At 46.6% G+C, this 19,997-nt stretch overlaps 1 protein-coding gene across 12 annotated transcripts in view; it reads left to right on the top strand.

The window, feature by feature from the left end:
* Positions 1-19,691, top strand: part of CHD2 (chromodomain helicase DNA binding protein 2) — a 72,775-nt gene extending 53,084 nt beyond the window's left edge. For 6 of the 12 annotated variants that reach the window (XM_037394808.1, XM_037394806.1, XM_037394805.1 and 3 more), the window contains 19 exons: positions 896-1,045; positions 1,650-1,798; positions 2,317-2,413; positions 3,174-3,266; positions 3,748-3,921; positions 4,853-5,028; positions 6,511-6,552; positions 7,594-7,733; positions 8,501-8,639; positions 8,778-8,928; positions 10,270-10,392; positions 10,694-10,822; positions 11,558-11,698; positions 12,875-13,009; positions 14,379-14,557; positions 14,961-15,060; positions 15,589-15,805; positions 16,179-16,428; positions 16,543-19,678. In XM_037394808.1, the coding sequence (XP_037250705.1) occupies positions 896-1,045; positions 1,650-1,798; positions 2,317-2,413; positions 3,174-3,266; positions 3,748-3,921; positions 4,853-5,028; positions 6,511-6,552; positions 7,594-7,733; positions 8,501-8,639; positions 8,778-8,928; positions 10,270-10,392; positions 10,694-10,822; positions 11,558-11,698; positions 12,875-13,009; positions 14,379-14,557; positions 14,961-15,060; positions 15,589-15,805; positions 16,179-16,428; positions 16,543-16,876 (2,919 nt within the window). In that variant the 3' untranslated portion in view covers positions 16,877-19,678. Of the gene's footprint in view, positions 1-895; positions 1,046-1,649; positions 1,799-2,316; positions 2,414-3,173; positions 3,267-3,747; positions 3,922-4,852; positions 5,029-6,510; positions 6,553-7,593; positions 7,734-8,500; positions 8,640-8,777; positions 8,929-10,269; positions 10,393-10,693; positions 10,823-11,557; positions 11,699-12,874; positions 13,010-14,378; positions 14,558-14,960; positions 15,061-15,588; positions 15,806-16,178; positions 16,429-16,542 lie in introns of all 12 variants that reach the window. The other 6 variants (XM_037394803.1, XM_037394809.1, XM_037394812.1 and 3 more) reach the window with 2 other exon arrangements.
* Positions 19,692-19,997: the final 306 nt, after the last annotated feature.

The following is a 19,997-nucleotide window of genomic DNA, read 5'->3' as shown; positions in this document are numbered from 1 at the left end:
CTCTCCCCATGGCCTGGAGAATGAGGTGGTTGCTAAATGATTCCACCAGTCTGAAGCTGGTTTTGGATATGAAATGGCAGAGGCAAAAAGGAGATTTTAAGTGTTGGCAGGCAGTGGAGTCTGGTGTTGGATGTGAAAGTCTCCAGTGTAATAGGAGAGGGCACCTCAGACCTCTCGTCTGGGCTTGCTGACTCACGGTGACTGGTGCGAGACACTTGTTTTGTGCCACAGTCAGCCCAGCCGTGAGAAATACCTTTCCTCATTCCACAAGCCCAGACTGGAGGGGGATTCTGGGCTGACACAGGAGATAGATATAGTTAGATGCTTCATGGTTGTGGGAAAATGAGCAAATAAAAGTGAGGAGGAGACAGCTGTGTGGGTGGGAAAGGAGCAAGAATGCCCAAAGAAGCTGCCCTTTCCCCTCTCCTCTCTCCTGGGGGCATTCATGGGGGCTCGGGCATCTGAGCTCTAACCTGGCACCCCGTGCCCTACCCAAACAGTCTGTTTAGTGGCTGATCTCGGTCCCAGCAGGCCTCGGGCAACAAAAAGCATGTGTTTGCCTGCTGCCTTTGTAGGAGTCTGGTGGGCAGCATGGTCTGACCTTCAAAAGGGACTCCAGGGTGCCCTTGCTCTGAGCTGTTTGCATCCATAATGATGGATGCCAGGCCCTTCCTGGAATAGCACACCTTTCACCACTTCCAGCACTGCCTCGCCTTGTGCCAGTGGTGCTCAGCCTGCATGAGTAGGGTGTGTGGGAAGGAAATCCTTTTTCTGTTTTCTTAAGAAGCGACAGAGCCCTCCCTCCATTGCCTTGCATAGCTTTGAAGTCACCATTGCTATTTTACAGCCACAGTGGCTGGCTAACTCACAGATGCCTTGTTTTTCCCCCCTCCAGGACTTCTGTTTCTTGTTGTCAACGCGAGCTGGAGGGCTGGGAATTAATCTGGCCTCTGCTGATACTGTTGTTATCTTTGACTCGGACTGGAACCCCCAAAATGATCTTCAGGCTCAGGCTCGGGCTCACCGGATTGGACAAAAGAAGCAGGTCAGAAGAGTTACCTGAGTTGTTTTCCTGGTGGCCTCAGTGTGTGCATCTAAATGGGCCTCCCACCTCACCAGAGCTTCTGAAAACATGGTCTTTTTGCCCCCAGTCCTGACTCCAGAGAGTGCTGCCAACCCAAGGGAAGCTCATTTAAAAGCCATGAGACAAAAAGTCAACCCAAATTTACCAGATGCCAGGTCTTTCTGTTGGCTTTGGGTTCTGGGAAGGTTCAAAACCAAGAACCGAACCAAACTTCTCAGCCTAGCGCACTCTATTCTTTCTGGCCCTCAAAAGCTTAGAAAGTAAACATCCGTTTTTACTAGGGTCTTATTAGAGAAGTGAAAAGTTTTATGATAGTTTGGTTTTAGACTGATTGTTTCAGCAGATTTTTACTCTGTCCGTAGACACGCTACAGGATCTGTGATTTTTAACTGGTTCCCCTGAGATTTAAAAAGAATGTGCTTGTTTTTCTTCTAAAACACCACATATAGAACATGAAGAGATGTCAGCAGACCAGTCTGCTGAGGAAACAGCTGAGGGATGCATTGCCGTGTCGACAGAGCGTGTTTAGGTCCAGAAATAGCTCTGGTCTTTTTTTGCCCTTCAGGTTAATATTTACCGCCTGGTCACAAAGGGTACAGTAGAGGAGGAAATCATTGAGAGGGCCAAGAAGAAAATGGTGCTGGATCACTTGGTGATCCAGCGTATGGACACCACTGGCCGGACCGTTCTGGACAACAACTCTGGACGATCAAAGTAAGTGATTGTGACAGGAGGCAGGGATGTCTGGTACAGCATGTGGCATAACCAGCTTCACCTGCTGGTATTTCCCAATATTTATTTGATCGGGTACAGGGCATAAGGCTAATAAATAATGGCCATTGTCATGGATTTGGCTTATGCAAGCATTAATCTGGACACATAGGATAAAGGTGATCAGAAATAAAAACCTAGTTTTAATACATTACTTGTTTTTCCTTCTGTCTTCCTGCCAGAGGTCATCCTGGTCTGAGGGAACCTGGTGGTGGCTGTGGAACAGCTGCCATTGACGGTGACCTCAGACTCTCCCTGTTTCCCTCCAGTAGATGGAGGTGGTTCCCTTTACAGTAGCTGCCTGTGCTAGAGCAGGAAAGATGAACAGAAAAGCTTTCCAGAGTGCTGCATAGAAAACTTGCTCCTTGCTTTAATTAGGAAAAACTTTGGTACGGTTTTGTGCTGTAGCAGTGCTGACTTAACAGCTCAAACCACGTTTTCTTTCTCACTTGTTCTTGCAGCTCCAATCCTTTCAACAAAGAGGAGCTGACAGCTATTCTGAAGTTTGGAGCTGAAGATCTCTTCAAGGAGCTTGAAGGGGAAGAGTCAGAGCCTCAGGTAGTTTGAAACTGAAATTGCACAGCTGCTTGTAGTCCTTTGCAGGTCTGCATGGGGGATCGTGTGTGTCTGCTTCCTCTTTGTGCTTGCCCTGTGCATGAGAGCAGGTTGGTGAACAGGGCACATCCGAGTCTGGAGAAGCTGAAGAAAGAGAGCTCTTGGCCTTGGGGGATCAGGGGGTGGAGGAGAGCCTTGTTGTCAGAGCTTAAATAGTAATGGCTGCTGAGAGAATCTCTTGGCTCCTAAGGATTCATTAGCTAGTTATAGCACAGCCTGTTGAAAACTTCTCTCCCTGCCTCCTCGGAGCACTTCTTCAGGATCCTTTTTTGCTTGTTCACAGAGGCGCAGGAGTCGGCACAGTGAAGTTAAATAGCTTGCTCTCCCCTGCCTCAGTGCAGCATTACTTGACAGTTTAGTATTGAGTGCTTTGACCAATTCTCTTAATGGCCTGAGTAGCAGAGTTTCCCCCAAGGGAAACAGCCCACAGTTAACATATCTCACTGTCTGGAAATTTTCCCTGCTGCTCAGCCTTGATGTTCCTTATCTCCTGTCCCATCACCCTTACTTATACTCGTTTGTGGCACTTGAGATAGCTCATCCTTGCTCCCGGTGATGACACCTTGCAGATATTTGCACTTTCATTTAGCTCGCATCAGCACAGTGTGTGTTTAGCTATTGCACTCAACAAATCTGTCCTCAAAGTCTCCTATTTCCTGCTGTGCTCGGCACCCTCCACTTCATCACTCTTTCTGACTGGTAGGAGATGGACATTGATGAGATTTTACGTCTGGCTGAAACACGAGAGAATGAGGTGTCCACCAGTGCTACTGACGAGCTTCTTTCTCAGTTTAAGGTACGGACCCGCAGCTGTGTGGATGGGTGCAGGAATGTGGCTCTGCACATCTTGCCGTGGCGGTGAAGTTAGTAACAGACAGGGCAGATCAGGCTCGGTAAGAGGTGACTTGTACAAAGCTATATGCTGAGGGATTGTCTGGGTTTGGTAGCTGGCAAAATATGTAAGTATTAATTTCATTTCACTTAAGGTGGTTTTGAAGGCTGTGAATAAAATGCGGAATTTACCAAATTTGGAAACAAACCCAATAACTTACAGAGGCTCAGCAGTACTTATTAAACTGCACGTACTTCCTCAAAGGCTCTTAGCCCAAAGATGTGGCAAGAAACCAGGAATGTAGTGACATAGGGATCAATTATTAAGTAGTTATAGAAATGTTGGCAGAATTCCTATGTGGACGGAGTTGAAGCGTAGCAGACAGCTCTGAGGTATGCCTGCCAGGGGAGGGAATTTCTAAAAAGTGTTCCTTTGCTTATAAAAGGTGGCCAACTTTGCAACCATGGAGGAGGAAGAGACAGAGTTGGACGAGCGGTCGCAAAAGGACTGGGATGATATCATTCCAGAGGAGCAGAGGAAAAAGGTGGAGGAGGAAGAAAGGCAGAAAGAATTGGAGGAAATCTACATGCTGCCTCGAATCCGGAGCTCGACTAAAAAGGTACAGCCCATCTTGAGGACCTGAGAGGCAGAAGGCAAGAGCTGGCAAAGGCAACACTCAGGGGAAGCCTTCCTGCCACCTGAGTGCTGCTTTCCGTCCTCCGAAGTTGGTTAGGAGTAAAGCACAGAGGTAGCACACTGACCTCCTGTTGGCATAACGCATCGGGCCCCCTAGCTGGTAATGCAGTGTGAGGGCCCGCGTTGGGTTTGGTATGAATCATCTTGTCTTAGCAGAAAAAATGCAGAGAACCTGTAGTGAGCACAGGGCAAGTTTTCCAACTGTATAGTGCAGATTTTACTCCACTGTATGCCGTTTTCTGGCTGTTTCTTTTCCTTGGGTGCTCTAGCTGCCTGGAATGCTTTTGCCTAAATGTGGCTTTTGCAGGCAGAAGAGATGGTGTCTTTCCAAATTCTTCTTTTAGGTGATTGGATCTACCCCAATCCAACAGAAAGCAGACTGTGCAAGGAAACTCTTCTGGGATATGGGACTTTAAGGGGTTATGAACTGTGCTCTGGGATGAGCTGGGGGAAAACATTTAAGTTAAAGGTAGCGAGAAGGGTAATTCGTATCAGATGACTCCAGATTCATTTCTGAGATGTCCTGATTTTCAAAAGAGTCTAAGGGGCTGTGGCACAAAACCATGGTAATCAATATGTTTTAGTGTATCTTATACCTTAATAAATCAAAATGCAGTCGTGAAACTTCTGGGTAGAAGGCTGTAAAGGGAAGGATGGCCACCTTAACACCCTTAGCTAGCTGGAAACTACAAGACAGCCTCTCTGGGTTGGTTACGTGGGCTCCTGCATCTTCAGGAAGAGATGCTGAGGTGTTTTACAGTTGGAACATTAAACAGTGGCAGCTCATGGGAGGGACAGAAAAGGTTGGCAGATTAGCAGCTTTAACTGTACTGCTGTTTTTCTGGTACATACAGGCTCAGACGAATGACAGTGAATCAGATGCAGAAACTAAGAGAAGGCTTCAGAGGTCATCTGCATCAGAAAGTGAGACGGACGATACTGATGATGAGAAGAGACCAAAGCGCAGGGGGCGTCCTCGGAGTGTTAGAAAAGATACTGTGGAAGGATTTACTGATGCTGAGATCAGGAGGTCAGTGCTGAGCGTGAGACAGTTCAGAAAACAAATACAGAAATCCCATGCAGGTGGAGAAAACCCCTGATTAGTCCAGGAATTGTTCTCCTGTAAGCACGTCAGTAGTTGAGGTGTAGAGCTGGTTCATTGGGCCAGCTTCTGCACCTTTGTGTAATTCAGTTTGCTCCCAGCTGATGACCTTAACATTCAGGTCTGTGCAAAATGGACTGGATTGTCTTTAGTAGGCTACTTTAGTGAACCTGCTAACTTCCTGAAATTAGTCCTTTTTGTAAGTGCCCTTCCTGGGCTGAGTGGATTGAGCTAATTCAGTGTTACACGTGAGGTCTTAGGTGCTATGGGACACAGCTGGAAGTGCAGGACTCTGGCCTTCCTGACGTTTTTCTGGCAGTAGTCCTGCTGATTTAAGCTTTAAGTGAAAGACAAGCTCTGGCAAAATGACTCCATGAGAAGCCACTGGTCCTGTTTATCCCAGTGGTTGTGTGTCCTCTTCTGCGCTGTCAGTCCCTGAAGTGAGCTGCAGGCTGAATTCCAGAGCGTTACTTTCTTCTCGTATCTTCTGACTCTTGAGCTTTCCCAAATGTCTTTGCTTATGGCTCTGCCCAGATACCCAACCAAAGATGGAAAAGAGAGAGTTGTGACTTGACTCTCTCCATCTCTGAGTTAATGTGTTTTTTAACAGGAGGTTGGTCAGACTTTTTGGATTGTGGAAGCTGCCCCATATCCAGCCTGAAACCATAGAGAAGGAAGGAGGTGTTGCGATGTGAAATATATCAGCCATTTAGTTATTGTGATGTAGAACCTGAAAGAGCACAAGATGAAAAAAAAGAAGGGGAAAAAATTAACTAATTTTAAAAATGTGTAGTTGAAGCTGTTGGGTCTGCTCCCAGCACAAGGCACTGTTCAGTTGCAGCAACGGTGCCTGACTCTTGCCCTGAAGTTGTTAGCTATGGCAGTGATTTTCACAATAAAAACAAGACGTAAAAATATATAGCAATTTTTGTCTGCAAACCTCTGTGATGGATTGCACCACATTTGGCTCTTCTGTAATGGGTTGTTACACTTGTAGCCTGAGCGTTAAAAATACTGATGGCATTGATTTAATGCCTCTCTTCTCCTTGGAAAAATGAAGTTAATTACCAACATGGTGTGAGCCAATACTTTTAAAAATTTTTTTTACACTACAGTTATAACTCTTTCTATTTTTTTTTTTTTCTTTTCCCCGTCATCTGTCAAACATTCACAATAATGTTGTGTTCTTCTCCAGCCAAGGTCACAAAACTCTTTTTGGGGGCTAATGGATTAGGCTTCCCAGTGCTGAGTGATGCTTAGCCTAATCAGTATGGAATGCAAGGTTGATAACATGGCAGGCTGTAATTAATATGTTCAAGCATATTTGTGATATTGGAGACCTACTTTTTATGGCAGTTGGTTTAGTTTTTGTTTTCTCTCTCTTTTTTTTTTTTTTTTTTTTTTGCTTAGGTTTATCAAGGCTTACAAGAAGTTTGGACTGCCTCTTGAACGGTGAGTCCCAGCCTGGGCTTGCACCAGAGGGGAGTCACCGGGGGGATGTTGTATTCGTGAGCACAGCCATACACACATTGCTCTGGGTGTTTGATACAACCTCCATGGACAGCACAAAGCCTTGCTGTCGTGTGATCGGTAACGCTAGCACTGCTATGCAGCCCCTCATGTCTCGGTTGATGGTGCTGATGAATGTTGGCCAAAAAACAGCTAGAGCAGTAGTGGTGCTGGGCTGTACACAGCATCATCCTGCTGGCAGAGTCTGGCCCTTGGGGCATTTCCAGTCTGCCTAGAAAGGAGAGGTATCAGCTGTTTGAACAGCAAATGCTACCCAAAACGCTTGCCAAGCTTCTCTGTGTGTGTTAGTTTCAAGAATGAATTCAGAGCGTCTTTCTCTCACTGCCATATCCCTCTTGAAGGGAAGAGAGGCGCACGTCATCCTCGAGCGGGGGTCTGCAGAGCGCTGCATGAGTGCTGTGACCTGGTGTGAAGGAGGGAGGGAGACGGGCATGTCTGTTGGGTCTGGAAAGCTGTAGCCCTTGTTGAGGTCTCAGAGCTGAGGCAGGGATCCATATATGTTGTATGAGAAATGACTGTTTTTTCAGCTGGTTATACTCTTCTGTTGTGAAGCACAAGGTTTGTGTGTGGACCTTGATGTTACTAACTTCAGCCAGGCAAAAGGGACACCAGATGGCAGCTTTTGACCATCAAATGGAGTTAATGTGGAGCTGTGAGAATGTGAAAGAACACTGGACAGTCACAGAGGGCACCTGTTGTGCCCAAGATAGTTCTCACCTTGGGTTTAATACTGAAAGACCCAAAGGATTGGATGTTATACTACATCTGCACTGTACTGCAGCTGTTAGACCTAAAAAAAAAAGACTAAAACGGTGTTGTTTCTTGCATGAACTCGACTCATGCAGGTTTCATACATTCATAGATATATAGCATTGACTACTAAAAGCTATGAAACAATTGCTGAGGAAGTGACTGGGAGGAAATAAGCTGTATCAAATACAAAACTTTTTTCCCCTTTCGTAGGCTGGAGTGTATTGCCCGGGATGCTGAGCTGGTGGATAAGTCTGTGGCTGATCTGAAACGGTTAGGAGAACTCATCCACAATAGCTGTGTGTCAGCAATGCAAGAATATGAGGAGCAGCTGAAAGAAAACCCCAGTGAAGGTAAGCAAGAAGGTTGTGTGCTGCTGTTATGTTTTTGGGGGTGTTCTATGGAGCTGGTGAGAAAACCGTTCCCTTGCTGGATGGGGAGGCATGCCACACTGCGATTTAAAAGCGAAGAACAAGGACAAACTTAAACTGCCTTCTGCCGGGCAGCTGTCAGTGAGAAACCCTTGAGTTTTCTCAGACTGGAAGGTGCCATTTGGGTCTTTTGGCTTCTGCTGAACACGAGTTTTTGTGGGGAGAGGCTGAAGTAATCAGCTTATTTAATGCTGTGCCACAAGGCAAAGCAGATCATGTAATGCTGTGCCACAAGGCAAAGCAGATCATGTTTTAACTGCTGCTGAGACCAGGGAGTCGGAGCGGTGCCGTGTACTCTATGGTAAAGCTGCATCCACTGTTAGCCCTTCCCAGAGCTGGCATTGTCCCTGCTCTCTGTATGGCTGTTCTGTGCTGTGGGTCTGGAGAGACACGGTCTGGGCTGGATCTCCTGCTGGGTCCCTGCCTGTTGCAACTAAACAAAACTACTGAAGCAACAGCTCCAGCATGCTTAGATGTATTTTTAAGAAAATTGTACTGGGAGGTGTTTAGATTACAGAGCTAAGTAAGTTAGTGAAAGAAAACTTACATTTTAGGCCTGCCTTAGCAGACAGCCTTATGTTTGAACAGGAGATTGCAGGCAAGGCCTTGATCTCTGTGTGCCTAGACATTTTTAGAGGCGCTTCTTTCTGTCGGAGTTCTCTGAGTTGCTGTGTTTTATTGTTGAGCAGGGAAAGGACCTGGTAAAAGAAGAGGTCCTACTATCAAGATTTCTGGTGTCCAAGTCAATGTGAAATCCATCATCCAGCATGAAGAGGAGTTTGAAATGCTGCATAAATCCATTCCCACAGACCCAGAGGAAAGGAAGAAGTGAGTCTGGCTAAGCAGGCAATGTAGGAAGAGGTTCAGGGAATTTGGATTTTGTAGTGGAGAGAGCATAGCCTAGATATGTGGCTTTGCTTTATCCTCCACAGCATTAAAAGTAGCTTCTGTTTGAAATGCCTTCAGGTACCGCCTGACCTGCCGTGTCAAAGCTGCCCATTTTGATGTAGACTGGGGAGTGGAGGAGGATTCACGCTTGTTAGTGGGAATTTACGAGCATGGCTATGGAAACTGGGAGCTAATTAAAACAGATCCGGAACTGAAGTTATCTGATAAGGTGGGTCACTTTGCTTGTGCCTTACATTTTGGGTCCATTGCAGTGTCCATAGAGAGCATTTGATTCACTCCAGAAACAGATGTTTATGTTTGTAACCACTCCAAAAATAATAATAAATAATAATGAGGAAAACAGTGACCTCTATGGAATGTTGCAGGCTTAATGGAAAGCAGAGTTGTGTTATTTGATTGGCAGTAAATTTTCTCTGAACAGTACCATATGAACCACACTGAAATGATGCAGGAGGAAAACTGTAATGCTGACATGTGTGGTTACATGCACAGTATAGAGGGTGCATTGCATAATTGTGACTTAATATTTCCTTGAGCATCTCACAAGAAGCTGCGTCTGAATTTCTGTGTGGAAATAATTTTTCACAGATTTGACACTGCTTATGTCAAGACTGGTGTGTGTTAGCTTTGAGGGTATAGTTACATGACTGGCCACGGCAGCAAAGCCAGCTGGAAAGGCTCCATCTAGTTCCTCTGTTCTCAGTCATTCCCGTAAGAACTGTTTATGGGGTCCATGTTGAAATGATCCAGGTTAAAAATAAGCCTCCATCCGTTGTGTCAGCACAATGGAAGGAGAGCAAACTGCCGCACAGTGCTGAGGAACATCAAGAATCTCTACGCCAGCTTTGCTGCCCATGTGCTACGTTCTCATGACATCCCTGCTAGTGTTTTTAGCAAAGATCAGGCTGTGGCTGGGAGCCCTCCCACGTGAAGTGCAGAGAGGCCTTTTACAATGCGAACAATTGCTTGAGACATGCCAGCCAATTTCCAGTGAAGTATGAAGGTAACCTCGTGGGCAAGCTGAGATACTTCCTCCACAAAGTGACATCTTGCAGCCTTGTTTTCCGCTAAAAATTCTGCATCTGCATCATTGCTGTAGCAATGTCTCAGGTTACCGGAGGGGACCAGCCTGCTGTGGCAAGGCTGTCACGAACAAATCTGATGTGTCACGGAGAGGAGACTCAGTTTTGCAACTCAAGGTCCCAAATACAGTTTGCAGAGTTTTGGCATTTTTCTTTTCTTTTTGTTTTCACACACTTACAAGAAAGATTGTAGCAAATATAGAGCCGCCATGGGGTCTTTTCACTTATGCAAAAGGCCAAGGGGAGGGATGCTTGCTTGCTGGGAGCTTTGCTCTTGGCTAAACAGGGAGAATCTGTGTGGGAGCTGGAAGAAATGCTTGAATCTTCTTGTTCTGCCAGAAGGTGCAGCATCTCCAGCCCTTTGCTGGGCCTGGAAGGACTGCTGCTAGTGTGTATATCTCTTGTCAAGGTTTGATAGGTGCATGTGGATTTTTTTTTTTTTTTTTTTTTTTACTTCTTTATCAAAGATCCTGCCTGTTGAGACAGATAAGAAACCTCAGGGAAAACAGCTCCAGACCCGAGTTGATTATCTACTGAAACTGCTGAAGAAAGATCTGGACAAGAAAGAAAACATGAAAGATGGGGAAGAGGTGAGATGTGGCTGCTTGATTCTGGGGGTTTCAGGATGAGTGGTTGGCTGATAGTGCGAGACAGCCTGTGTTCTCAGGTCACCGAACATCATCTATGTGAAAGAGTATGGACTTGTCTGATTGTGTTGCGATACTAATTATCATTTCAGTAAGGGGCAGGTAATTACGACGCTTACCAAAGGGCTCGGGTTCATCAGGCTTCCTGCCACCCTGCCAAGATGTTCAGGACATAGGGTATGTCCCCGGGGTAGTAGCTGTAGCTGTTTTCTTGCCCTGACTTGTTCTGTGTTTTCGCCACCAGGGCAAGCTAAAGAAGAGGAAACCACGAGTAAAGAAAGAGAACAAGGCTCCCAAAGTCAAAGATGAGCATGGGAATGAACTCTCCTCTCCTCGGCACTCAGACAACCAGTCAGAAGAGGGTGAGGTCAAGGTGAGTCAACTTGGTGGATAATGGCTTTTCCAGGTTTTCTTGAGCTGTGTTGTGAGAAGCATGCCTAGCAAACGCTCTGTGGAGTTGGGGGACACTACGAGCTGTGTTTCCCAGGAGACTGGCAAACTTGCAAAACCATATCTACAGCTGTCAGGGTGAAAGAAGGACCTTTCCCACCCACTCCTTTAGGTTAGTGCCTGAAGTGTTTTGGGGGATCCTAGAATGGCCACACACATCCACATACTGACTTGGAGGAAAGGTCTTTTCAGGACAAAGTCTGTTGCCCTTATAAAGGGGAGAAAGAAGAATTGTTTCCCTCTTCAGTACGTCAGCCAGTGGTGAAGCTGGAGTTTACCAAGGTCATGCTGTTGCTTGGAAAACCTTCTGTCTTTGAGTGGTTTGGCTTGTAGTCTAAGGCTTTTTGTTTGTGTGCTGATCAGTATCTACCTTAGGGGCTAAGCGTTCTCCAGCGCAGCTGGCATGGGAAAGCAGTGCTTATCTACAGTTTGCCAGCTAGTTAGAGATTGGGGCTCCGTCTATTTTTTTTAATGCCCTTTTGTGAGGGCTTGGGTGGATCGCAGCTGGTTAAGCAGGGCTTGCTGTCTGGTTAAAGAGGTGTGAGGGCAATTTTGGATGGATCTCAAAAATTGCCTGTGTTTCAAGGATGTAAGCTTTATGGAAGAAAGTATATGTGAGGTGAGGGACTCCAACTTTGTGCCGCGACTGATTTTCTAGGAGGATGGCTTGGAAAAGAGCCCAGTGAAAAAGAAACAGAAGAAGAAAGAGAACAAAGAGAACAAGGAAAAACAGACTACCACTAAGAAGGAAAAGGAAAGCGATAAAGAAAAAAAGAAGACAAAAGACAAGAAAGAAAAGGTATGTGGTACTCTCAGGAGCAGTTTAAAGAGATAGAACAGAAGGGCAAGCTATGATTCATTAAATGCCCTGTGTGAAGAGACATCAGTGAAACACTGTGGGGGGAGGTATTAGCCCTTTTTCAGCCCTCCTGAATTCTTAACTGTGAAGAATTGCAATGAAAAGTAGAAAAGGCAATATATCGTAAAGCTTGGTGGAATGTGAGCAAAAAGGAAGAGATTTTGTCAGACTATCTTTAAAGTACTGCTGTCCCTGTGCCAGTGATATGGCCAAATAGCTGATGCTGAGGAAGGAAAAGGGAAGAGCCTGGAGCACTCGGATCAAAGTTGTGTTCAGCTGCCATTTATCACAGGATTGGCAGCTCCTTGTCTCTATTCCCCTTTAATTTAAACTCACCCTAAATAATCCAAGTGTCCACACCATCAAGACTGTAAGTTCTCCTTGTTGCTGTTCAGGACTCCCCAAAATGAGTGTTTCAACATCAATGGTATGTTGTGGACTAAAATGTCCCTTGAATTGTGGTACAGCTGCCCTGGGGCTGGGTTCAAATAAAGGCTTCTATAATAATGCCCTGAAGTACCTGTCCAAGCAACGGGTATGTGCTGCATTCCCAGTGTGTTTTGGCACTGAGGTCATAAGTGCAAACCAAGAAGTTTTGTTGCATATGTAGGGGACAGTTTGCTTTCCAGTGATTTTTGGTATGATGTTGACTCTAAAGGACTTTGACTTCAGATAAGTCATATAAATCAAAATTTACACTAGCAGGCCATGATTTGAGATTGCTTTCCGGAGGGTCTGAGGACTACTGACATCACATGAAGTTGCAGATCCTCATAGACATGAGGCTAGTCTGAGCTCTGTCCTTTGCAAGGGATATATATATTCTTTAGCTTAACCTCTTTTCCAAGTCTTCAGTGTTGGTTTTCTCTCCATGAGTATGAGTTTCATATTCATGTCCAAAATGTTAGCTCTGACTTCTCTACTCCCTCTGGGATGACGTAAAGCTAAATAGAGGCACTGCAGCTGAACAGTTTGAGATCTTGGGAGGAAAGCTGTAGGAGCAGTGCCCAGGATTTAACAGCTGCCAGTAACAATAGTGCAGAGGTTGTTAGTTGGGTCGCTTGGGATCCTGCAATCTGGCTCATCACGTGATGTGTGTAATTTGTCCTTGTAAAGCTTAAAGGTGGTGACGCTAAATCTGGAAGTAAAGGGAAGAGATCGCAAGGTCCTGTCCACATTACCGCTGGGAGTGAACCGATCCCCATTGGAGAAGATGAGGATGATGATCTGGACCAAGAAACATTCAGCATAGTAAGTGTTTTCCTCGGGAGATGGGAGAGTAGTGGTAGGGAGCTCAGCAAGGCAGCTGGGGTTTGATTACATGTTGTCCAAGGACGTGGTTTAGGTGTCAGGGTGTGAACCCCCTCCTAGTGCCCCACAGTGATTTCCTCTGCCCGATCTGTGAGCGCGGCAGAACAGCCCTGTGCGAGAGTGGTCCACCAGCCTCCTCTGTGCCAACCAGCTGACTGCTGCAAGTGGCACTTCAACTGGAAGAAACTTCAAACCTCTTCCAGCTCCTAGTTCTCACCAGGCGATTGCACTATTAAAGGATTCAGATTAACTCCCTTCACAATTCTGCTGTGCATGAGCGCACGTGTTCATCCCCTCCCTCTGCCAGGGATGCCAGCCAGGGCAGAAGGTGGCAGCATGTCAACAGAACATGCAGAAGGGCTCTCTTCTTCACCTGATAAGTTTCCACCACTCGTTTGGAAGCCCTGGGTTACAGAAGACCCTGCAGCCTTATGTGGCAGCGTGTCTCTCCTGTAGAAGCCAGGGAGCCATTGCAGCTCTTCCAGGTGGGGAAATACAGGAGAATTTTGAGGGCGGCCTTGTACGGCTGTAGGAGGTACAGAGTTGTCTGAGCTGTAAGCACGTCCCTGGTTGTGTAAATGCTCTTGCAGCAAACACACCTGCAAGGCTTGTTGTAAAAGTAGCCTTTCAGTAGAAGTGGTCATGGCAGACTCTCCTTGGCCTGACTTACACAGATTTGCGTTTACGGAACTGTTCTCAAAAAGTGGTATTTCAGCATTTCCCTGTACATTTGCTGCAGGTCCTGTGTTGTTTTTGTCTGGTTTTTTTCTTTAACTTTCCCTCTGTGATGCATGAAAGATCCAGTCAGGCAGTAGAAACCTGTCTGATCCGCTGTCTGTGCGCAGCGTTGATGCGCACAGCTGATAAAGATGGTGCTTTCATCTCATGTCTTCCAGTTTTGGTAAAAGCGATAGATTAAAGCAGCCACAGATGGGGGTGGACAGGGAGGCTATTGAGTGAGCGCTCCTCAGCTGGGGCTGTTGGTTCAGCATGTCGATGCTCTGTTACGCTTCCCTGCCTGCCGTGGGATCAGTGCAAGACACTGTGTGGTTATGGTTTGCAAAGCAAATTGTTCCCCTCTGAAAGGCAGGCGCAGTGGAAGTGGAGAGTCTCTCGGCTTTTCCTGATCATTTTCTGCAGCATGTCCAACAAATTGCTATTTTCATAGCTGATTTCTCCTTGCCTAATGGTCAGATAAAGTTAGTATCTCATGCTAATGAACTTCTTTCAGCTCTGTCTGATTAACAAGGGAACAGTGTAGACCCTTGTGCCAAATGGATCACTTTCTGCTCTCTATTGCTTTTTCAAGTGCAAGGAAAGGATGAGACCAGTCAAAAAAGCACTGAAGCAACTCGATAAGCCTGATAAGGGACTGACAGTTCAAGAACAGCTGGAGCACACACGCAACTGCCTCCTAAAAATTGGAGACCGCATCTCTGAGTGCCTTAAAGCCTACACTGACCAGGATCATATCAAGCTATGGAGAAGGTGGGGGATTATTTTGTCGTCTTTGGCTGGTCTGTGATATTTAAAAATGGTAGTCAGAGGCTGCTGGGTTTATGTGAATGAGTGTGCTATTTGCCTCTCATTTGATGTGTGAAATCTTGCGTTCTCTAGCCCGCTCAGTCCATGACCAGTCTTAGGTGAGGGCTTAGTCTGCAGTTTGTGCTGGTTTCATTTAAATTGGTTTCAGAGCTAGTTTAGACAAATGAGTGCAAACCTCTTTATTTTATTTCTAAGAACCTGGCTCCAGCTCTTCTGATCATCCCATCCTGAGCTGGGTTGAGACTGTTTTCCAGAGAGGGTGGAACTGATTTGGTGTTGGTCTGAAAGCAGTTGGCAGTTAAACTGCTGATGTAGCGATTAACAGAAAATGTTCGTGTCTTTCTAGGAACCTATGGATATTTGTGTCAAAATTCACAGAATTTGATGCCAGAAAACTGCACAAACTCTACAAGATGGCTCATAAGAAAAGATCGCAGGAAGAGGAGGTGAGATCTGAAGTACCTTCCCTCCAGTTGCTGTCTTAAAAGTTGTTGCACTTGGAAGTGTCAATACTTTCTTCCTCTTTATCATGGGCTTGCTTTATTGTTGTTGTGATTTTCTTAACAGTCTGGTTGCATTTGCCTCCTCTTTCAGGTGCCATTTCTCCCTTCACCTAACAACACTGGTCATTTTGTCCTGGCTGTTCTGACCAGGAAAAAGCCTTACTTGGTGTGGCACGTTGTGTTGAGTTGACCTTTAGAGAGACGAGCCTAGGAGTGCTGCCCTGTAGAGACAGGGCGTGGAAGCGGAGCTGCATGGGGCAGAACTGTGCCTGTCCTCCACCGCATCTGTGCCGCTGCCACTCACACCATGCTTGGGCACAGTTGGTTCACCAAGTCCTCAGGGGTGGGTGGCCCACAGTGTGCAGAGTCTACGGAAGAATCCAGAGCCTGACAGACAAGGCCATTGCTCACACAGTCTGAATCTTCTGGTGGAGTAGCAGTTGAGCTGTAACCCTCTCTTCTACCTTGCAGGAACAGAAGAAGAAGGAGGACATGTCCAGCATGAAGAAGCCATTCCGCCCAGAGCCTTCAGGCTCCAGCCGCGATTCTGTGATGTCCCAGTCTCACGTGCCTCACAATCCTCATTCCCAGAAGATCCACCTGCCCCCTTCCCATGCCCAGCAGCAGATGCACGGGCACCCACGTGACAACTATGGCCATCCAAACAAGAGACATTTCAGCAATACAGGTGAGCACGGGCAAGCCAGGAGAAACCATCTCTTCTGACCTAATGGCTGCTTGAAGTTGGACTGTTTGATCCTTCTGGCACTTGCGGCTGGTCAGGTTTAAAGGTGGAGGGATGGAACATACGTTACCACTGTAATTATTGCTGGACTAGAAGACACAATGATACAGTGATGTAAAGAGTATAAGAACAGGACAGAGTAAGATTTTCTAGAATAATGATAAACAAATTCAAAGAATAACATTGGGCCCATGTAGTTTAAGGAGGGGAAGGTTAAAGGGGCACAGCAATAGTTACAATTTCTTTGAGAATTCAGCAAAGTAATGGGCTTAAACTGAAGTATGAAAGACACTTACTGGTGCTTTCCTCACTGCAGACCGAGGAGAATGGCAGAGGGATCGAAAGTTCAGCTACGGTGGCAACAGCAACCAGATGTGGGGTGGGGAGCGGCATCACCAGTATGAGCAGCACTGGTACAAGGACCACCACTATGGGGATCGGCGATCTCGTGGAGAACCCCACCGGAGCTCTGGGAACTACAGACCAAATAACCTCTCCCGCAAGAGGCCATACGAACAGTACAACAGTGACCGAGACCACAGAGGCCATCGAGATTATTACGACAGGTAAGTCCCTTTCATCTCAGAAAGGCTGGGAGGAGTCTGTAGTGATGCATCTGGCCATGGCGGCCAGGCTTTCCTTGGGGAACTGATCTCCATCCACTTGTTTTCTCTCTGCAGACACCATCACGATTCTAAGCGTCGACGATCCGATGAGTTCAGGCCTCAGAACTACCACCAGCAGGATTTCCGACGGATGTCAGATCACAGGCCACCCATGGGATACCATGGCCAGGGACCTTCGGACCACTACCGGTCCTTCCACACAGACAAATCGGGAGATTACAAACAGCCTCTCCCTCCACCTCACCCTGCAGTATCGGACCCTCGCTCACCCCCCTCTCAGAAATCCCCTCACGATTCCAAGTCACCTCTCGATCACAGGTCACCTTTGGATAGGTCATTAGAACAGAAAAACAATCCAGATTATAACTGGAACATTCGGAAGACATAAGGTGACTGAGAGGGGGGGAAGCGCACGTCTGAAATACTTGGTTTGATGCAACAGAAACTTTGAACAAGCTGCTATCATCTTGCTGGGTCAAGGAGGATTTTGGGGGATTATAAATGGAGGAAGATTTTTCACTAGTTCTTTGTTCTAATTTGGATTCCCGTTTCCTTTTCCCTCTTCTACCATTGAACATTGGAACCAACCTTGCTGCCTCATTCTTGTTTTGTTTGCGTTTCGCCAGTCCAGTGGACCCAAGGGAATTTTTCCCAGCCAGTGTTTCCCCAAACTGAGAAGCTGGATCGATGCTGCTTAGGATTGTGTAGAAGGCTGTGTGCCTGCTCTGACTTGATGTTATGTGACAGATGCTGCTTTGGGATTGGGGATAAACTGGTTGGGATGGGCTTGTGTGTAACCGGTGTAGATGATGGGAGGATGTATTCAAGCAGGGACAGGGGAGTCCTTCAACAGCCAAGTGTGGTTGAAAGAGGGCCTCTCGATGTCCCTGCAGAGTCCCTCCAAAGGAGTTGGAGCTATGCTGGTGACAATCCATTGCTTTACTGGCCGTATTACCATTTCCATGTCTTCATCCATTTCAAGAAACTGGTTCTGCTTTGATTGCTTTTGTGTCCCCTGCAGCAAGAAGAGGTGTGGGGGCTCTTCCATCTCCAGGGCTAAAACTGGCAAATCTTGACTCCGTGGGCTTTGGAATATGTGGGAAAAAAACCCCCTACTTCCTTAGCAAAGACTTAGTTCACTTCTAACCAGTAGGAAAGAAACTGGGGTGAGAACAGTATTTCCTGGTGGACAGGGCTCAGGAATTCGTAACAAAACTCCTCTACTCTTCTGACATGGGCAGCTTGGATGGTCCAGAAACTAACAGTTGCTGGTTGGGAGCTGCAAGGTCAGAAGATGCCTGTGGACATCTTGGGGATCCTGAAGCTCCTAACCTCCCTGCGCCACTGAAGTGCTCTAGTCTTTGGGCAAGTTATTTTTTTTCTGTGCTTCATGAAACAGTGATCACAAACCTTTACTGCAGGCAAAGGATAAGGAATGTTAGAGCAGAGTTAAATAGTAATCCATTGGACTGGTGACTGTTCAGTGAGTGGTCACCTTCCTGCCACCATTTCAGCAGTAACTGAATTGCTAAAGGTACCTACGCCGAAAGACCTTCTGTCTGTCTAAATTGGAAATAACGCCTGGGGCCTTAGCACCTAAGTGAGCAGGGAGGGAATGAGGATTTCAGGATTGGGTCCCTAAAAATCCTGGGAACAAATGTCTTAAGAGCCCAGCATGGCAAAGGGGAAAGAGGAGTCTGCAGCCCAGCTCAGTGAACTTCAGAGCAAACCCTTCTCCGAGTATTTGAGCCACAGCGTGTGATGCAGAACAGTGTCCAGCCTGGTGAGCGGTGTGGTGAGAGGGGTTGCACACAAATTGCTGGCCAGAAGTAGCTTGGGTGGTGGTTTTTCATGTCCTAGGTCTTTGTCCATAGAGTCGCATCCCTGGAGACCACAAAACTCCCCCAGCAGCCGGGCTGCCGGGGGCCTGGTGTCTGGGGATGCGTCATCTCCCAGAGCTCAGTATTAAAGACCAGGCTGTTCCAGACTCCTCTTTTTGGTTGGGAATAGAAGCTGGGCCTCCTATTAAGATGCCAGTATCTGACCCTAACAAGCTGTGATGTCCTTGCCCTGAAAGACTGAGGGGAGATGGGTGTTCAGGGCCGGCTTCCTGACTCCAGCCAGTGCCTTGGCAGGTGCACACAAAGCAACACTAATACCCCCATGTGCCCCCCTCCATATAGTGCATCCCCTGAATCTGCTGCTGTCACTCCTTCCTGAGCCTACTGCTGTAACGGGACACACGGGAAGTGTTTTGCTCCCCTTTTTGTTTTTATTTCGCAAGTTTTCCACCAAATGCAGGTCAGTTTTGCTTCATTAGGGGCACTGTACTGCCCTGAGAAAGTGTTACGCTTCTGTTTACCTGTGCGAGAGGAGGTGAAGGGAAGTCTTCCACAGTCCCCCTTGGAGCTGCCGGGGCGATGGGAGCTGTTGAGACAGCATGTTTCTGCAGTGTTTCTCACTAAGCTGTGATTGCAGGCGCGCTGGCTGTGGTATTCAACAAAGAGGTCCTTTCTTTTCAGCGGTATTAGCTTTTAATGTGAAAATGGAAGAAACATCGATGGGCAAAGAGAATTGCTCTTTTTGTTCACCAAGCGGTGCTATCGTGATGGAAGGTTTGTGCCATACACCTGTAGCAAAAGGCAATACTGGCCAGACCAGTGTTACGGTTGGTGCAGGAAAACTTTGAACCCCAGCAAGAGGCATTTTCTACGTCCAGATGTGGAAATTTCTGCTCATCCTGGGCTCCAGGTATGAGGTTGGTTGGGGTTTCCTTCTTGTGCAAACAGCAAAAGCTCTACCCACATCCACTGAAGAGCTGTCCCTGCTGTCACGTTAGCCTGACACTGAAGTCATGTGGTTTTGTTCCCTGGTGGTGGGTGGTCTTCTCTGAGTTTGCTTTTAATGAAGCTGGAGAATTAGATTTGAGAGAAAGTCCTCCCTGTGCGCACACACACATACATTTTATGTCCCCTCAACGTAAGCACCATAACAAGACACGGTCACTTGGGTGTGAGTGGGATCAGAGGGGACAGGTCCACAGCCATAAATTTCACTGCAGTATTTGTGTCAACATTTGGTACAGCTTTTCCTTCCAAGACAGCTGCGAGATTCCATCTAGCCTCTTTGCAGGAAAAAGTAGCAACTTGCTGGGCTTTTATTTAAAAAAAAAAAAAAAAAAAAAAAAAAAAAGGTTTTCAGCCTAACCCCTTTGGAAATGGTGTAAAGTTGTGATTTCATAGGATAGGAATCCAGCGAACTGAACCTGCTGCTGGGACAGGTGATGTGGTGCCCAACCAAAATGGATACTTGACAGCACTCTGAAGTCCTCACGTGAACAGTTAAATGATCCACACAAAAATACTACTCTGCTTTCACCCATTTCCTCCGGACCTCTGCCTCCCCTCTGGGGAGAGAAGGACTCTTACTGTAAAAAAATTGGACTTTTAAACCTGTTGACTAAAAACAGTAATTAATATTAATTTATATTTGTGAAAAAAAAAAAAATG

Source organism: Falco rusticolus, chromosome 7 (assembly GCF_015220075.1).
Source record: "Falco rusticolus isolate bFalRus1 chromosome 7, bFalRus1.pri, whole genome shotgun sequence".
In the NCBI taxonomy this organism is placed as follows: Eukaryota; Metazoa; Chordata; class Aves; order Falconiformes; family Falconidae; genus Falco; species Falco rusticolus.
Note: the sequence above shows the minus strand (reverse complement) of the source record. Positions and strands in the feature narration are given on the sequence as shown.